General features: G+C 35.0%; 1 protein-coding gene across 1 annotated transcript in view; it reads left to right on the top strand.

The window, feature by feature from the left end:
- LOC138711659 (collagen alpha chain CG42342) overlaps positions 1-17311 on the top strand; it is a 135204-nt gene that overhangs the window by 55675 nt on the left and 62218 nt on the right. The window contains exons 9-11 of the mRNA XM_069842790.1: positions 4543-4722; positions 4821-4892; positions 7098-7160. Of these exons, the coding sequence (XP_069698891.1) occupies positions 4543-4722; positions 4821-4892; positions 7098-7160 (315 nt within the window). The remainder of the gene's footprint in view (positions 1-4542; positions 4723-4820; positions 4893-7097; positions 7161-17311) is intronic.

Genomic DNA, 17311 nt, shown 5'->3' with positions numbered 1-17311 from the left:
CAATTAAACAAAATTAGTAACTTTTCTCCTATTTCATAGATTTGTATTAAATTTTACAAAACAGTTACAAGGAACATATATGTTTTGTGTACAAGTTCTGATTACGTTGGTATAAGGAGAACTACCCCTTTTAGGGGGCACAATTAGACAAAATTAGTAACTTTTCTCCTATTTAACAGATTTTTATGAAATTTTACAAAGTAGTTACAGGTAGCATGTATGTTTTGTATACAAGCTCTCATTACGTTGGTCTAACTGTAACCACCCCTTATAGGGGGGGGGGGGGCGCAATTAGACAAAATTAGTAACTTCTGTCCTATCTAACAGATTTTTATGAAATTTCATACAGTAGTTACGCTTAGTACATTTGTTTTGTGTACAAACCCTGTTTATGTTGGTATGAACAGTAGTGCCCCTTACAGGGGGATGCATTTAGACAAAATCTTATGGGGGAAAAATGTAACATTTTAGGTACTATTGCACCTTTTGGACACTCGGGAAGCTTATTTGGTACATAATTAACAAGCTTTCATCTTGAATTCCATGAATTATACTGCGGAAGCAGATTCGGTTCACAGATATTGAAATAATTGCAACCGAGAAAAATTGCACTACTGCACCTCGAAAGAATAGTGCTCATGAATGATTACTTCCGCAAATCTGCGCACCTTAAGACTAGATTTAAAATAGAGGTAAATAGTGGAGGACGTGAAAAAAAAATCATTTTTGGACGAACCAAAGGGTTTTTTTTTCTCTACCTTAGCAAAGTCTGCACTCAATGGTTATATTTATATTTTGTCCCGTGTCCATTCATGCTAATTTTACATACTATAATAACATTAAATGTAACACAAACAAACAGTGTTACATACTTAAAGAACTACTTGACATGTTGGTACCAAATATGAATGGAATCGACCACTTACAACAGAGTTACAGCACATGGAAAACGGCAGACTCGCGGCGCTTGCTGAGTAAGAATGCTGGGTGGCGAAATGTGGCATGTTACCGGCTTCTTATCTCGCTATGCAGCCACCTCCGCTGATTAAGATTATCAATTCAGTGTTACTCAGTTGTATAGGAAAAATAATTTAAGGGTTTAATTTCATTTTTTTACATGTCATCTTTCTGCATTTGTCCTCCTAAATATGGATTTTAGACCACTATGCGACTGTCCGTAAGTATCATATATACAGAGGTCTTGTTTTCTGCACATGTGCAGTTTGTTTTAAGCGGAACTTACACAGTAAGGGAGCTCCAAATTTTACTTTCGTATCTGTACATATTTCCAATACGTTATAAATTATTTATTTAAAAACAGTACTACCTCTGGAATTAAACTAAATATTTTACTGTCTACTGCGTTTTCACTTTATTCTTAAACATATTTTAACAGAATATAATAAATTATGGAGTTTGCGGACAAAACTGATCATTTCCACCGAAACCAAAAATGAGTTTTTCCGGTTTCGTTAAGCTATATTTAGAGAGGCATCTTTCTAAATATCTTACTGTTTTTATTCCAAATCGGTCATTTCCATGAGAAACGCTGTTGTAAAATCTGTATGTCCAATCAAAACAGGATAAGTCATTATTATACTAATGCCAGTATTTTCATTGTCTTTTTTTGTATCAAAAACGGACATTTCCAACATTCTGTATGTGTTGTAATTTATTACCAATACATTCAAAATCGGTTATTTCCACTTCTATGTATAACAGTGATAATAGCTTATTGCTAATTACAATTATTGTAAAAGTGTTATAATTTATTCATTTTTCCATGATACAGGGGAATGAAAATGAAAAATATTTATGTTGATGTGTATGTTTTAAGGCCCATTCATAATGAAAATTAAACATAACCGTAACATAAACACAGAAGTTTGCGTCCAGGCTACCAAATGGGATCATTCACAATGATTCACATAAGCATTGACATAAACATTACCGTAAGACGTTAACATGAAAGTTTGCAAAGTCCAAAAGGCTCATTCACAATGAAAATTAAACATAACGTAAGCGTTAACTTAAGAATGTAAACGTTACGGTAAAATCAAGAAGTCATACCATCATTCACGATGGGGACATAAACATAACAGCAAACATACTTGGTAACCATGGAAACATAACAACGACGCCATTTCCTCATATTCTGTCGTATACTTCAGCGCTCCACGATTGTGTTCTGTTTGCAAATCACGTAAGCATAAGCATGAAAGTTTGGAGTTTGCAAACTTTCATGTTAACGTCTTACGGTAATGTTTATGTCAATGCTTATGTGAATCACTGTGAATGATCCCATTTGGTAGCCTGGGCGCAAACTTCTGCGTTTATGTTACGGTTATGTTTAATTTTCATTATGAATGGGCCTAAACTTTCATGCTTATGCTTACGTGATTTGCAAACAGAACACAATCGTGGAGCACTGAAGTATACAACAGAATATGAGGAAATGGCGTCGTTATTATGTTTCCATGGTTACCAAATATGTTTGCTGTTATGTTTATGTTCCCATAGTGAATGATGGTATGACGTCTTGATTTTACTGTAACGTTAAGTTAACGCTTACGTTATGTTTAATTTTCATTGTGAATGAGCCTTTACTGTTATAAATGTCAAATAGCTTTTTCGAACAAAAGTGAACATTTCCTTCATATTTCCAAACAACTTTTCCAAAATATCTTTGTCTATAAAATTTACAGAAAATAACTAAAATAATTATTATTGACACCATTAAGGCCCATTCACAATGAAAATTAAACATAACCGTAACATAAACACAGACGTTTGCGCCCAGACTACCAAATGGGATCATTCACAATGATTCACATAGGCCTAAGCATTAACATAGACATTACCGTAAGACGTTAACATGAAAGTTTGCAAACTCTAAACTTTCATGCATATCCTTACGTGATTTGCAAACAGAGCACAATCGTAGAGCGCTGAAGTATACGACAGAATATGAGGAAATGGCGTCGTTGTTATGTTTCCATGGTTACCAAGTATGTTTGCTGTTATTTTTATGTTCCCATCGTGAATGATGGTATGACTAAGGCCCATTCACAATGAAAATTAAACAAAACCGTAACATAAATACAGAAGTTTGCGCCCAGGCTACCAAATGGGATCATTCACAATGATTCACATAAGCATTGACATAAACATTACCGTAAGACGTTAACATGAAAGTTTGCAAACTCCAAACTTTCATTCTTATGCTTACGTGATTTGCAAACAGAGTGGAGCGCTGTAACGTTAAGTTAACGCTTACGTTATGTTTAATTTTAATTGTGAATGAGCCTTTTAGAATAACAGACGTAATATGCACGACACATAAAATTGTCGTTCACTTTGGGGTAAGGTGAAGGCTCGATACAGTTTTTTTCTATTTCCTGAAAAAAATAATATTTTGGAAATGATCAGTTTTGTTCACAACCTCTACAATTATGAAAATGTTTGGTTGTTGAGCTCACAGTGTAGTTCAAGTTTCTCTGAATTATTCTCAAGAATGTTATATCGTCTTCTAAAATAGTTAATAACAGTACCTTACACAGCATCTTGGATTTTTAATAGTACATTATGCAACGAGCCTATAATGAAGGTAATTAGAAGCGAGTATGGATATTTATTAAACGAGCGCAAGCGAGTTTCATAATTTTCATACGAGCTTCTTAATTACCATTATAGGCGAGTTTCATACGACTTTTTATGCTCGACCATATTTCTAACTTGATATTATTAATTTTCTTTGTATCCGACCTTGACCAATGTCCCGTATGTTGTGAGATGTGCGCAGACGCGAAAGTATTGATTTTTTTCCGAGGAACAATAATGTCATTGATCTTGATGTACTATAATCCCATTAAACTTGATAATATTATAATATTATAACCTTGATTATTGAATTCGACATTGAAAAACGAGATGACAAATTGAATTTATTTGAATATTATTTACAATTAACGCTAATTATTATAGTAACAGAACATAACCTTCTGCGACAGTATTGGATTTCCAGCCTCCGTGACTTTTCGCTAATTCTCTTTCGATTGCATATCCGAGAATAATCGATACTTGCGGTTTTATAACGGTAGAAAGCTGACCTGTCATTGGCTGAACAGTTGTAACCTGTGTCATCATTGGCTGAAAGACCTGACCTTTAATGAGTAGGTGTACTTTAATGACATGCATTAAAGATCTGCTACCAGGTGTGTAATTACTACATTTCGGCATGGTCGAGCATAAAAATACTTTTCTTATCCCCATTTTCATTACAAGTTTGCTCTACAGTATTCATAAATTAATTTTTACTTCCTTAAGTGAAGAGAATATCTATCTGTTCATCTTATCATTAATACAATATTTGACACTACATAATACAGATTATGAACTGTATTAATCAAATTATAGGGAAAGTTACGTACTACTGGCATTTGTCTCTCAGTTAATACTCACAAAATTTTTGAAGTGAACTGTATGTATAATTGAATTCAGCACTTGCTAGTAATAAAACTGTTAATTATCTTTAAACTCAAGGGTGAACCTGGAGAGCCAGGACCTCCTGGTCCACCAGGGCCCCTAGGTCCCGAGGGTCTTCCTGGACACGACGGGAGACAAGGAATACCTGGAGAACCTGGACCACCTGGTGAAAGGGGACCTCCAGGACCAATAGGGCCTATTGGACCTGCAGGAGCGCCTGGCATGGCAGGACCCAAGGTTGGTACAAACTTATCTTTGATTTCTTTATGCTTAGTTGGCAAATATTCTGTACATTTGCTTGTAAATATTCATCATATTAATGGCATTGCTTACAGGGCGAAAAGGGAGTTTATGGGATGATGGGGCCACCAGGATTTCCAGGTCTTCCTGGACAGTTGGGATTGCCTGTGAGACTCTTATCTTAATTACTGCATTATACAACTAATTAACAGTTTGTTGTTTAACAGCACAGTATCATCATGATAATTTATCATTTGTCTATTAAAATGGTTCATGATGCAACGATACATTACACAAAATCAACTCCAAAAAATAATTATGTGTGTTACTATCACCGACTTCTGTCGTGAAGAAAGTTAGGGCCCTTTCAGACAAGACCACTTAGCAGCACCACTAGTGGTGCATTAGTGGCGCTGCGAACGCTCGTTAGTGGAGCTGCTTAATACACTAATTTTTTGTAGAGAATTTTTCAGTCTGCCAGTGGTCATGGACATACAGGGACATCATTTTATTTTTACTTCAATTTTTATTGTACCTGAGTTTTTTAATGTACTTCACTCCCATCCCCTCTACTAGTAAACTTCCAACCGTCCTCCACACAGAACCGAGGCCGCGTATGCAGTACTGAGTTAGTGAGTATAGTACGTTCCAGAAATATGTTCGCGTTTTACAGTGACGAAAGAGCTTTCAATATTGAATCATATTTTCTCACAGGTACTGTCGTCCGTTTGCCTACGTCGCATCCTAGTTTCCCCCACCTGCTTCTGTTCTTCGCCCCTCTGTAAAGTCTAGTAGCTGGGCTGTCTTAGCTCTTTTCTGAAAACATTAATTTCTGTTAGGAATTGGACGTCTACGTAATATTATACAACCGTTTAAAATAACATAAATAGAAAGGCCTCGTTAAGTAATTAACTGTCACGTGATTTCCCCTTCCCCTTTCTACGACAAAACCACTTGAACGGACAGTAGATAGCATTTCTGAGTAATTTTATCTTTTCGGGTCGGGCAAAAGTGAAGATTAAATTTTCTCTTCCACTACTTCACGCCAAGGTTTCTCTCTTTTTTCAATTTCTTTTTTATGCACTTTTTGTTGAAATTCAAATTTTGATTATCGGTAATATTCATGTTTTGGAATCTTCTTTCTTATTTGGAAATAATTTACAATTTCTTGACGCTCATTTTGCAGTTGATTTTGTACTAATAATATACTTACTGCTTTTAATTCCCAATTTTAACAACATTCTCAATCAAAATGTGATTGTGGCAACAGTACATTATGTAATTATATGTTACACCTTGTCGTTGAATAAAGCAAGTGACAGTGATTAAAAAAAAAAGACAGAAGGTTGTGTTGTACGCAGACCAATTGATATTTAGAGATTACGAGTTTATATATATATATATATTCCAGCGTTCTTCCTCTTTTAACAGACAGAAGGCTGAGTCTTAAGTTCTTTGACGAAGCGAAAACTGTCATTTAACTCGCCATAACTTAGAAACCAGTAAAGATTTTGAGTAGCAATAACTTTTAAAAGTAATTTTCATTGTTTTTCAACATTTCTCTCACTTTGACCCCCATCTAACGTGAAAAACAACAGAGTTTGCCGCTTACCAACTTTTGAAGGTGTAAATGTCTATTTTGAACAGATCACATCGAAATTACTATTTTTTCTCTCCGTTTTCAAAAAAGATTTTGATTTGGAATTTATTTCTATGCTTTCTTCAGACATTCACCGATCAATCATAAAAATTACAGCGCGATTGAGTGACTATCTTAGGAGCTACAACGTGATAAATATTTAACGCAGCAGAAAACTGATTTCTCCCTCCCTCTGGCTCTGGTATCTCACACGAGATGTTACTCTTTCGCACAAGCTATCTACATTACAACGCTGCAGCGATCTCTGATTGGTTCTCTTCATATACAGAAGATTTGCCGCGGAGAATAGTACAGCAGCATGCATATAGGCCTAAAAATAGATCAAATATAACGAAAAAAGACATCCTGACTTGACAAAAAATATGGATAAAAGAAAACAGTTACCTTGTATTCTTTCACTACACTGAGAAGAGAAAAAATTACGTAAGCGAATCTCTAGGAAATAATAGTAGCATACTAATAATTGTAACGATTAATGTGCTTCACCCATGAAAATAATACAATTTTAAATTAAAAATTCCTAATTTAAAAAGAACTGTTAATATGGAAGTAAAAAATTGAACTAAATGAATATTCAATGAGAAAATGACAAGATGTTTGCAACAACTTCAGTTCAACTACATAATTATTTTTTGGAGACTTTTAAAACTTTTTAACAGCTTTTAGTGTGCCCTACATTTTGTAATAATTCATCTTATGTTCAAACGAATAGGGTATTCCAGGAAGAAATGGATCTAGAGGTTACCCAGGAGAGACGGGTCCAGCTGGTCGACCAGTAAGTCCTAGAGCTCTTCTCCAATGTACATATATTGACTTGTATTCCTGTTTTGTGCTCATGGTACTTTGCTCTGCAGTTTCTGTTTTTACTTAGATTCTGACTGATCCAGTAACAACTTCCCTCATCATTTTTCTCCCACACACACAAAACTTGTAATTCTTTTCTACAGGGTGTAACAGAATAACTATTCCTAATTTTCTTATGTGATAGAGGGCATGAAATTACACATTTTTTCTTAATAAAGTAACGTCCGGAAATGTTTCTTTTTCAAGTGATAGTGTATGAAGGTAACAGTGGCGGTTGGTGGTTTCAAAATATGGTAGTGCACAATGGATATCGAAAAGGAGTTAAACATACTTTACTTTAAAATTTAAACCGTATATACCTGAGGGCGTGTATATATATATATATATATATATATATATATATATATATATAAAGCTAATTTATATGCAATTAATAAGTAAAATGACTAAATACAAGCATACCTATTTATACAGAAAGTCCAAAAGTAGAAGGGGTCGTGGGCTGAGCTCTCTATATTGCGATTTACCCTTATGAAAAACATTTGAGCACAGAATCGTCATCAGAATGCTACCAAGTACCAAGTACAACGTTTTTGTTCATAAAATTCAAATGCAGCTTTCGTAGGCTGTCGGGAGATAGCAGCACTTCTTGTCAGAACGACAACTCTTAGAACTTTAGAGCAAAATACAAGCTCCTTTATGTATTGTGCCGTTTGTGTGCATGTAGATTGAAAAAGTAATATGCAAAATAAGCGACTGTTCGTTGCACAAGCCGAATGAATACATTTTTCATGCTTATTACTTCGGAGAAATGTCTAGTTGAAACAGATACTTTCCAGTGAATTTAGTTTCTTCTGCACTGACGTTGGTGTCCATGTCAGGGAGTGCGACAAACCGTTCTCAATGAGGAAAGCAGTAGACCACGCCTCTAACCCCCTGTCTCCGCATTAGCCGAACATCTCTATAAACTGCCTTCCCTAGGTTTTCAACATCTCTGCAAACCAAGAGGCTCGGAGGCTCCTGCAGACGTACAAAACAAGACGCCAGCTGCAGATAGTCATGAATGAAAATTTTAAAATAAAATTATATTTTTAATAGTAACAAAGCCGGGAGATTAGGAACATTACTGGGGGGCAGGGGCGGATGCAAGGGGGGGAGATTAAGGGGATATATCCCCTCCCAAAATTTTTAGAAAAATACGAAACAAGAAACAAAAATAATATTAATTTTAATTCGTGAATGATACATAGGAATTAGAGAGTTCTCCACGTAAATTCTCTTTCCTAAAATGTTAAATTCCAAGAACTTCAGGAAGACAAACAGTGTTCTTACTTCAAGACAGAGAGTCATGAAGAGTATTTTAGGCCTTTAATTTCCCTTCTCTTCTTAGACTATTTCATTAGTCAGCTCAAGGACAGGTTTTTAAATCATAAGGGAATCCTAAAGTCCATACAAACTATTCTGCCTAAAAACATAGTGCGAGCATCAGATGAAGATTTAGAAACTGCTATTGAGGCTATAGTAAATCAGTGGCCCAATGATGTTTATGCATCACCAGAGTCTTTCTTCAATGAATTGAAGATGTGGAGAAGAAATTTCCTTGATCAGAAAAATCTTCACCTAATACCTACTCATTTTATATCATCTTTGAACAGGTACAATGAAATTATTTTTCCCTGCACTCGCAAGCCGCTGAAACTTTTATGCACATTGCCTGTAACTACAGCAACACCAGAACGGTCGTTCTCAACATTGCGGTATTTGAAGACTTACTTGAGGAACACGATGGGAGCAGACAGATTAAATGGACTGGCCTTGATGTATATACATAAAAAAATGTAGAAGTAAAGCTCATGAAGTACTGGATGAAATGTCTAAGAAGCCTCGTCGCCTTCTTCTGTAAATGTTATTCTGTCATTGTTATAATATAGTATATGTATTGCAGTAATTTTAAATGTTAAAATTTAAAAATTATGGTTTATTTAACAACGCTCACAATTGCCGAGGTTATATCAGTGTCGCTGGTGTACCGGAATTTTTTCCCTCGGGACTTCTTTTACATGCCAGTAAATCGACTGATATGAGGCCTGTTGCATTTAAACACACTTAAATGCCATCGAGCTGGGTTGGGGTAGAACCCGCAACTTCGAGCACAGAAGGCTATACTGACTACGCTACTCAGGCCAACTTGTAAATATTTGTAACTCAGAAACAAATTGTGAGTACCGTATATAAACTTATTTCTCATTACTCCATTTTTATTATCTTCTCAAATCCCTCCCCGAAAAAAAATCCTGCGTCCGCCCCTGCTGGGGGGGGTATACAAACCTGCAACCCCCTTGAGAAGCCGCCACTGGAAGGTAATCAAGAGAAAACTAAGTATATGGTAATGCCTACCGCCAAAACTAGAAACATTCCTCAAAACATATCAGTAGGAGATATGACGTTTGAAGCAGTTAAACAATTTAAATACTTGGGCGCCATAATCGATTACAACTGCGATATGAGCGTAACTGTTAAGGACAGAATACTGGCTGGCAACAGAGCATACTTTGCGAATGTTAAATGGCTTAGTAGTCGGCTAATTACGAGAACAACCAAACTAAACATACGGGTATATCACACTTCAGTTCGACCGATAATAACATATGGATCTGAGGCATGGACACTAAATAAAGTGGAAAAAGATCTCCTACGGTGTTTCGAGAGAAAAATTCTAAGAAGAATATACGGACCAGTATAAGAAAACAATGAATGGCGGATACGTTATAATGAAGAAATCAATCAACTGATTGGGGGACAAGATATTGTTGCATTTATAAAATCCCAGAGGTTGAGATGGCTGGGACATATACAGAGAATGGACGAAAACAGAATTCCCTAGAGAATACTACAAGAGAAAGTCCACAGCAGAAGAAGGAAAGGAAGATCTAAGAAGAGATGGCTGGATGGGGTCATCAGGGACCTAGAAATAATGGGAGTGAGGGGTTGGAGAAAGAAGCCTGAAGATAGGACAGAATGGAGGACTGTTGTACGAGCGGCCAAAACCCACCCAGAGTTGTAGTGCCAGTTGATGATGATGATGATGAGTGGTATGAAGGAAAGAATGAAAAAATCTCAACTTGAAAAGTTACTTTATTTACTTTCTATGGTTACACAATAACTTTTTTAAATCTAATACCAGATATTAAGAAAATGGTATTGACAAACTATAGGAACTGTTCAAAATTTCGATCGTTATTGTTGACACACAAAGTATAACGCCGTATGATTGAACAACGAATCTTTCGAAATATCTATGGTCGATTACGAAGATCGTCAAAAGTAAGAATAATTCTAGCAACTAATTCTTCTGCTCTGTCGTTGTGTGTTTTATAAACAATTCATTTAATATGATCCCAGACACAAAAATCAATTGGAGTCATGTCTGGGGAATGTGCTGGCCAAACAATGGAAGTAGTGCAAGATATTCCTAAAGCCTGGTTAAATCATTCCTTAAATGGTCTCTATGATCGAGTGATACATTGTAAAGCAGCTGAGAGCTACCAATTTGAACACATAATTTAGAAGGTGAGCTAGATTTGTTTTGTTTTTGTTAAGGAATGAGTATTTTATTATTTTAATATTCGATACACTTTTCTGTTTTCTTGACTTAGCAACACTGAATTTGTACAGAAGTATCAAGTGTGGGTACTTTTTGAAAAGCTCTTAATGAGCACTATTCAAAAATAGAAAAATATATTGGGTGTTCCATTTAAAATAAGAGAGTTGGAGTTACTTCCGGTTAAACCGGAAGTAGAAAAAACTCTGTAATACCATTATTGAGTTCTTAGCATATGGTTATCCTCATATACCAAGTTTCATATCACTGAAGAGTATGCTTCAAAAGTTATTTAGGTGGTGCGTTTATTATTTTAATATTCGATATACTTTTCTGTTTTCTTGACTTAGCAACACTGAATTTGTACAGAAGTATCAAGTGTGGGTACTTTTTGAAAAGCTCTTAATGAGCACTATTCAAAAATAAAAATATATATTGGGTGTTCCATTTAAAATAAGAGAGTTGGAGTTACTTCCGGTTAAACCGGAAGTAGAAAAAACTCGGTAATACCATTGTTGAATTCTTAGTGTACGGTTATCCTCACATACCAAGTTTCATGTCACTGAACCACATGCTTCAAAAGTTATTTAGGTGGTGCGGGACTTTTAACTAACCCTGTATTCACACATTACATACATTACATAAAATTCTCTCGTTCCCTTCGCCCTTTCTCCGAGTTCAGTAGTAGCTGTAGTTGAATAAGGCCAAGATACAGCTCTTCTGAGTAGTCTAACATCGCTTTCCCAATCATCTAGAACATGGAATGAAGTAAGTTAAGTTATTTCTGTATTGTAAGTTAATTAGATTTTATTCATTAACTATCTATTTATCCTTAATTCATTTTCACTTCAAATTAACAAAACAATCATTAATTGTTATAATTCTATGAACCTAATGTGATTCCTGCAACTTATTTAAATAACAGCACGACATCTCATTTGTCGCTTCTGAGAATGGTTATTAATTGAGAATATTGTGTCTTGCATAAGAAGCACATTACTTAAATCACTTCCTGCTTTCCAAACTGGGAACTATGTCAATGTAGTTGCTATGCAACATAACTCTGTAAAATAAATGTGCATATTGGTTTTCAGGTTCATATAAGAAGAATGATTATTGTAGTGTGGATTTCTTATTGTTGTTAACAAGTAACAAAATGTTTAACCTATTTTCTTCTATGTAACAGGAGATCTATGGAACTAACAACTTAATTTATGTTTGTAGTTGCATCACAGGTGGCGTAGGAAGCAATCACTAGCTTAATATCAATATAAGAAACTGACGTTAAAGCTGCACCATATCTTAAAACTGCACACATTTATGTATGAAGTGTTTTGAAATTCTTTAATTACAAATTTAAAATAGCTCTTATAAGAATTAAATCATGAATTCCATTGAAAATAAATTATACTCTATGTCTTTGTTTCAATATACTCTAGGGGGGGGGGGGGAGAAAATCTCGAACAGATGGCCATTCTATTTCAACAAAATTTACTACTTTATTCGTTTTCCCCATATTTATATATTTCGTAACTTGTGAGTAAAATTAAAAAAGGAAGTGTCAATTAGACCTTTACTATGAATGATTAGTAATATTACATTCATTATTCCCATATTTTAAAAGCTGAATCATCTGCATTTACAATATTACTACAGCATAGTTTGCAAATGGAGCATATATTCCTAAGTAAAAAGGAACTTCTATAAGATTTATTGCTTTATAAAGTACCTAAGGGTAAAATCATCCCCATAATAGACCATGGAAGCCCACAGATTAGTGGGAGGTTAAGGCTCCCACCTGTACAGACTATCAGCATTAAGGTGAGAGGATGGTATTTTTTTTAATTTTTTTCCTATTTGGTGTAAAATATTAATTTTTTGTATGTAGAGAGCTCATAGCTGTAGCAACTCAACCAAATATAAATATTTTGAAAACAATTATTTGGGGGCCCAGATTTGAAAAAAAATATATACCCAATGCAGGATTTTACTAAAACCGATATATCTAAACCATTTTTAAAGATAGATTCAAACAATTTTTTGCAATGTACTTGCAAAAGCATGCTCTACAATCTGTCTGTAACAGAATTTTGATATTGGTCCCTACGTTTGTAAAATAAACAATTAAATTTTAATAACACTTTTATGATTTCCTTTTTCGCAAACAAACGGGCATATTTTAAAAATGAAATTGATTAACAAAATTCTGTTACAGAGAAAAGTTTCCTAATAGTCTAAAGAATGTGTGTTCCAAATTTCATGCATGTATCTTTAATAGTTCAGAAATTATATTCATTTTTATCTGGCAATGTAGCAAAAAAACGAAGTTACCAGAAACAACGATAAGGAGTCGTGTGATTTAAAAATCCATAGCGCAGGAAGTTTAAAATTGGTGTCTCAACAGCTGATAAGGGCACAAATACCCATAAAATGTTATGCAATGCATTCCATACATATCAAAGAGTATTTCAAAGAATTTTTTTTTTTAATTTAATTTGCCGGAAACAACAATGAAAGGGGACGTGTGATTTAAAAATCCATAGCGCAGGAAGTTTAAAAATGGCGTCTCAACATCCGCTAAGGGCACAAATACCCACAAAATGTTATGCAATGCATTCCACACATATTACACGGTATTCTAAAGAATTTTTTTTAATTCACTCATTTTTCACCAAAAAATATCGTCCTCTCCCCTTAAGGTAGTTATCTACCTTTGGGAGGAAATTTTGCAGTTTTTATCCAAAATTTAAAAACTCTTCTTTCCCTGATTACTTGACACATAATTAAGGATTTTCACAAGTCGTAATTTTTCTCCTTCTATCCAGTTTGCAGGAGATTTTAATGTTGAGGCAGGTGACTGGAAAATCAGTATTAAGTTCTGGTCTATGCATAGATTAGCACGGGGTCCCTTTGCTCAAGGGACTCTTAGGCAACTGCCCACCATGTCCATGCGTTAAGACAGCCCTGCTTCAAGGATTACAGTAGGGCAGTGGTTTCCAAAGTGGGGGTCGTGTCAAGAGCTGAGGTGGATCGTGAGATGATTACAAAGTAAAACAAAAACGCCTTATTAGCATAAATTTATTTTGCATTTAGAAACCTAAACATAAACAACGCTGAACATGAAAATAAAAGAAAAATGTTTCAATAGTTATAAAGTAAAAAATAATTAATATGACTAAGTGTTTCCCCCCCCCCCCCCCAGAAAGTAGCCTCTCAAATCTGGACTAAGTATTCGATACATACACAGATATAATTTTAAAGTTCAATCAAATTTCTCACTTTTGTTTTAATGGCAATCATAGACGAGAAACATACCTATTTCGCATAAATACGACGTTGCATATGTTATACAAAATTTAAGAGCTTATTTTTAAAGCTACTGTCGGTGACTCAGGAGAAGACGAGAGCGGACTGAGGAGGAAGGGATGTGAACAGATAACATACGACAACACGTGCAATATTTGTACTGCAATAAGCGGAAACATTAGGTCTCCTTCTGTTCAACTTAGCTTTAATTTCCATACGCATTGTTACTCATGTTTCCTGCACGAGTAATAACCCGGCTACTGGGATGCTTATCTGAGTGATGTTTATAATAATCAGCAGCGATAGTCAAGAAGGTCACATTCTTTCCGCTTGTCTTCTCCTGAGTAACGAACAGTAGAGGTATTCTTTTGATACAAAATTGGTCTATGCTCTGCGGAAAAAAGTAGTTTTAATCCACACCTGTGGAATAACGGTTAGCGCGTCTAGCCGCGAAACCAGGTGGCCCGGGTTCGATTTCCGGTCGGAGCAAGTTACCTGGTTCAGGTTTTTTCCGGGGTTTTCCCTCAACCCAATATGAGTAAATGCTGGGTAACTTTCGGTGTTGGACCCCGGACTCACTTCACCAGCATTATCACCTTCATCTCATTCAGACGCTAAATAACCTAAGATGTTGATAAAGCGTCGTAAAATAACCTACTAAAATAACAAATAAAAAAGTAGTTTTAACATTCCACCAGTAGGTACATATTTCAGTTACTTTTTCCTTCATATTTTTTTTGGTATTTCCGTCAGTTGAACACAGAGGATTCGGTATCAGTCTGTGATTGTTGTAATTGTTTTCAGTTTCTTCCGGAAAATACTCATAAATCTGTTTTTTTAAAATCGTACTTCGTGTGGTGTCCATTGGTTTTGAGTAAAATCACAGTTGTTTGCAATTTGTATTTTTCGAATGGAATCGAGAACTGGCACGGGGGGGGGGGGAGCGAACGAGAAAGGAAATCTCACCCAGTGGGTCACGCCTTCAAAAAGATTGGGAACCACTGCAGTAGGGGATGCATAATAAATATTTAAGGTCTCAGTGCACGAAATCACTTACTGATACCTCCTTTTCCCTTCAAAATTAAATTAAATCAGATTAAGTAAAACTGTTCTAACATGGTAATCAAACAAATAAACGATAATGGTGGAGCATTAACGAAAGTAGTAGTAGTAACTAATATTGTTAAAGCATGAAATTTTCTACAGCATGAATATACCCTTCTCTTTCAGTTTCAAAGTCAGATTATGTTTCCCAAATATTTCAGACAGCAAATGCCAAGACTGTAGCATAATATATGAACTGTAGTATTAATAACCATCGTGATATGGTTTGGAATCATCAGTTAACTATTTGAACTGAGTTTCAAATGCGTGCTTAAACCAATTTTATCGAGAATTTGTCTAGAAAATTATAAAATTTATTCATTGATTAAAGTTCTCGTTAACACTTTGTTAAAAACGTAAAATTTACACTGCCACACGTTAAAAGTGTTAAAATTGTTTAAAAAGGTATTTACCTTCGACAGACGGCCCGTTTCGACGCTATTTGTCGTCGTCTTCAGTGTCTTTTGAACCACTTGAGTGGTTCAAGAGACACTGAAGACGACGACAAATAGCGTCGAAACGGGCCGTCTGTCGAAGGTAAATACCTTTTTAAACAATTTTAACACTTTTAACGTGTGACAGTGTAAATTTTATGTTTTCAAAATTTATTCTGTGTTACAGGACTTTTGGCATTTGCTAAGATATCAGTGGTTTTAAATATCCACAATAATAAGTGAATGAATAATTTCATTGTTATCTAATATTTGAGTATTCAGAAGCCAATCTGATTAACTCACTAAGCTTATAACTATCAGTACAGCTCTGAGAAAATAGATGCCAAGTTGAAGTTCTCTAAGTTTTGATACATTACTCAGTGGACGTATCAGGTTTTGTGATCTACATAACTACAGCTGAAATGAATTACTTTGAGAACTAGTAAATTTTTACTTAAGTTAAGTTCTAACTACTTAACTTTAACTCAATTATGCTGAAAAGTGTAGTTAGTTAGTTTGGCTTCATAACATCTTGCTTAATACGTAGTATGTATTGTACTTCAGACTTTTATCACTGCCAACCTAGAACAAGAAGTGTTTTTAAGTCACTGAGTTATTCCTCTCAATATGCCATGTGTAATATTGGAATTTATTAGCACAGAAGGAAGTAAATTGCAAATCTGAAATAACTAGTATTGCAATTTAGAGAAGTAGGCCAATTCTGTGGTGTAGATTATAGTTTCATGAACATAAATGTAATTAAATGTTTTTTGGTATGTAAATTGTCAATTGTTATGAGAGACAAGCCATAATAATATGGATCACTTCCATATAAGAGTCATCTTTTTTTTTTTAATTTATTTATTTTATGTCGCTTTAACTTAGGAAGTCATATCACGACAATACGTACATAAACATTTCTTACAGTTTACATTAGTTTACTGTATTACAATAATCATTTAGATACATTTGTAAATGTCGATAGCTTTCAGAAATTTAATTAAGTTTGAACTGAATGATGGGTTGTTTAGAACTGTTGATAAGTCTTTTGGTATATGGAATTGATCTCGATGAAGGTGATATAGTGGACATTCAGAAATTAAATGTCGTTCAGAGATCCTAATGTGGCAATTGGTGCATGTTGGAGGAGGAGTTCTGTCTAGAAGATAAGAATGTGTAATTCTGGTGTGGCCAACTCGCAATCTGGTGATTATTACTTGGTCTTGACGTTTAAAATTCTGTAGTGGATATTTCATTCTGCAATGCTGTACTATTTCGTGAAGTTTGCTGGATGATGACTCTGTCCATGATGTTTGCCAATGGTTGTGCAGTTTTCTGGTTATGTATTTAATGGCGTCTGTATGAGGAATAGATGTGAAAAAATGCAATGGAAGTCTTGTAGCTTCTTTTGCTGCGGCATCTACAGTTTCATTTCCAGGAATGCCCTGATGAGAAGGGATCCATATTAGAGTTATTTTTCGTCCTTGTTTCATCAAGTCAGTGAGGAGCTGATGGATTTCTTGAATTAGTGCGTTTGTAGAGAATATATCTTGAAGAGCTTGTAAACTTGATTGAGAATCAGTGTGAAGAAGATAAGATTTATCAGTCTCTGTTTCCAGAATATATTCTAAAGCTTTTTTGATGGCGTATAACTCGCATGTGAAAACTGAATAAAGA

This window comes from Periplaneta americana, chromosome 13 (genome assembly GCF_040183065.1).
Source record: "Periplaneta americana isolate PAMFEO1 chromosome 13, P.americana_PAMFEO1_priV1, whole genome shotgun sequence".
NCBI lineage: Eukaryota > Metazoa > Arthropoda > Insecta > Blattodea > Blattidae > Periplaneta > Periplaneta americana.
This window is presented reverse-complemented; position numbering and strand designations above follow the sequence as displayed.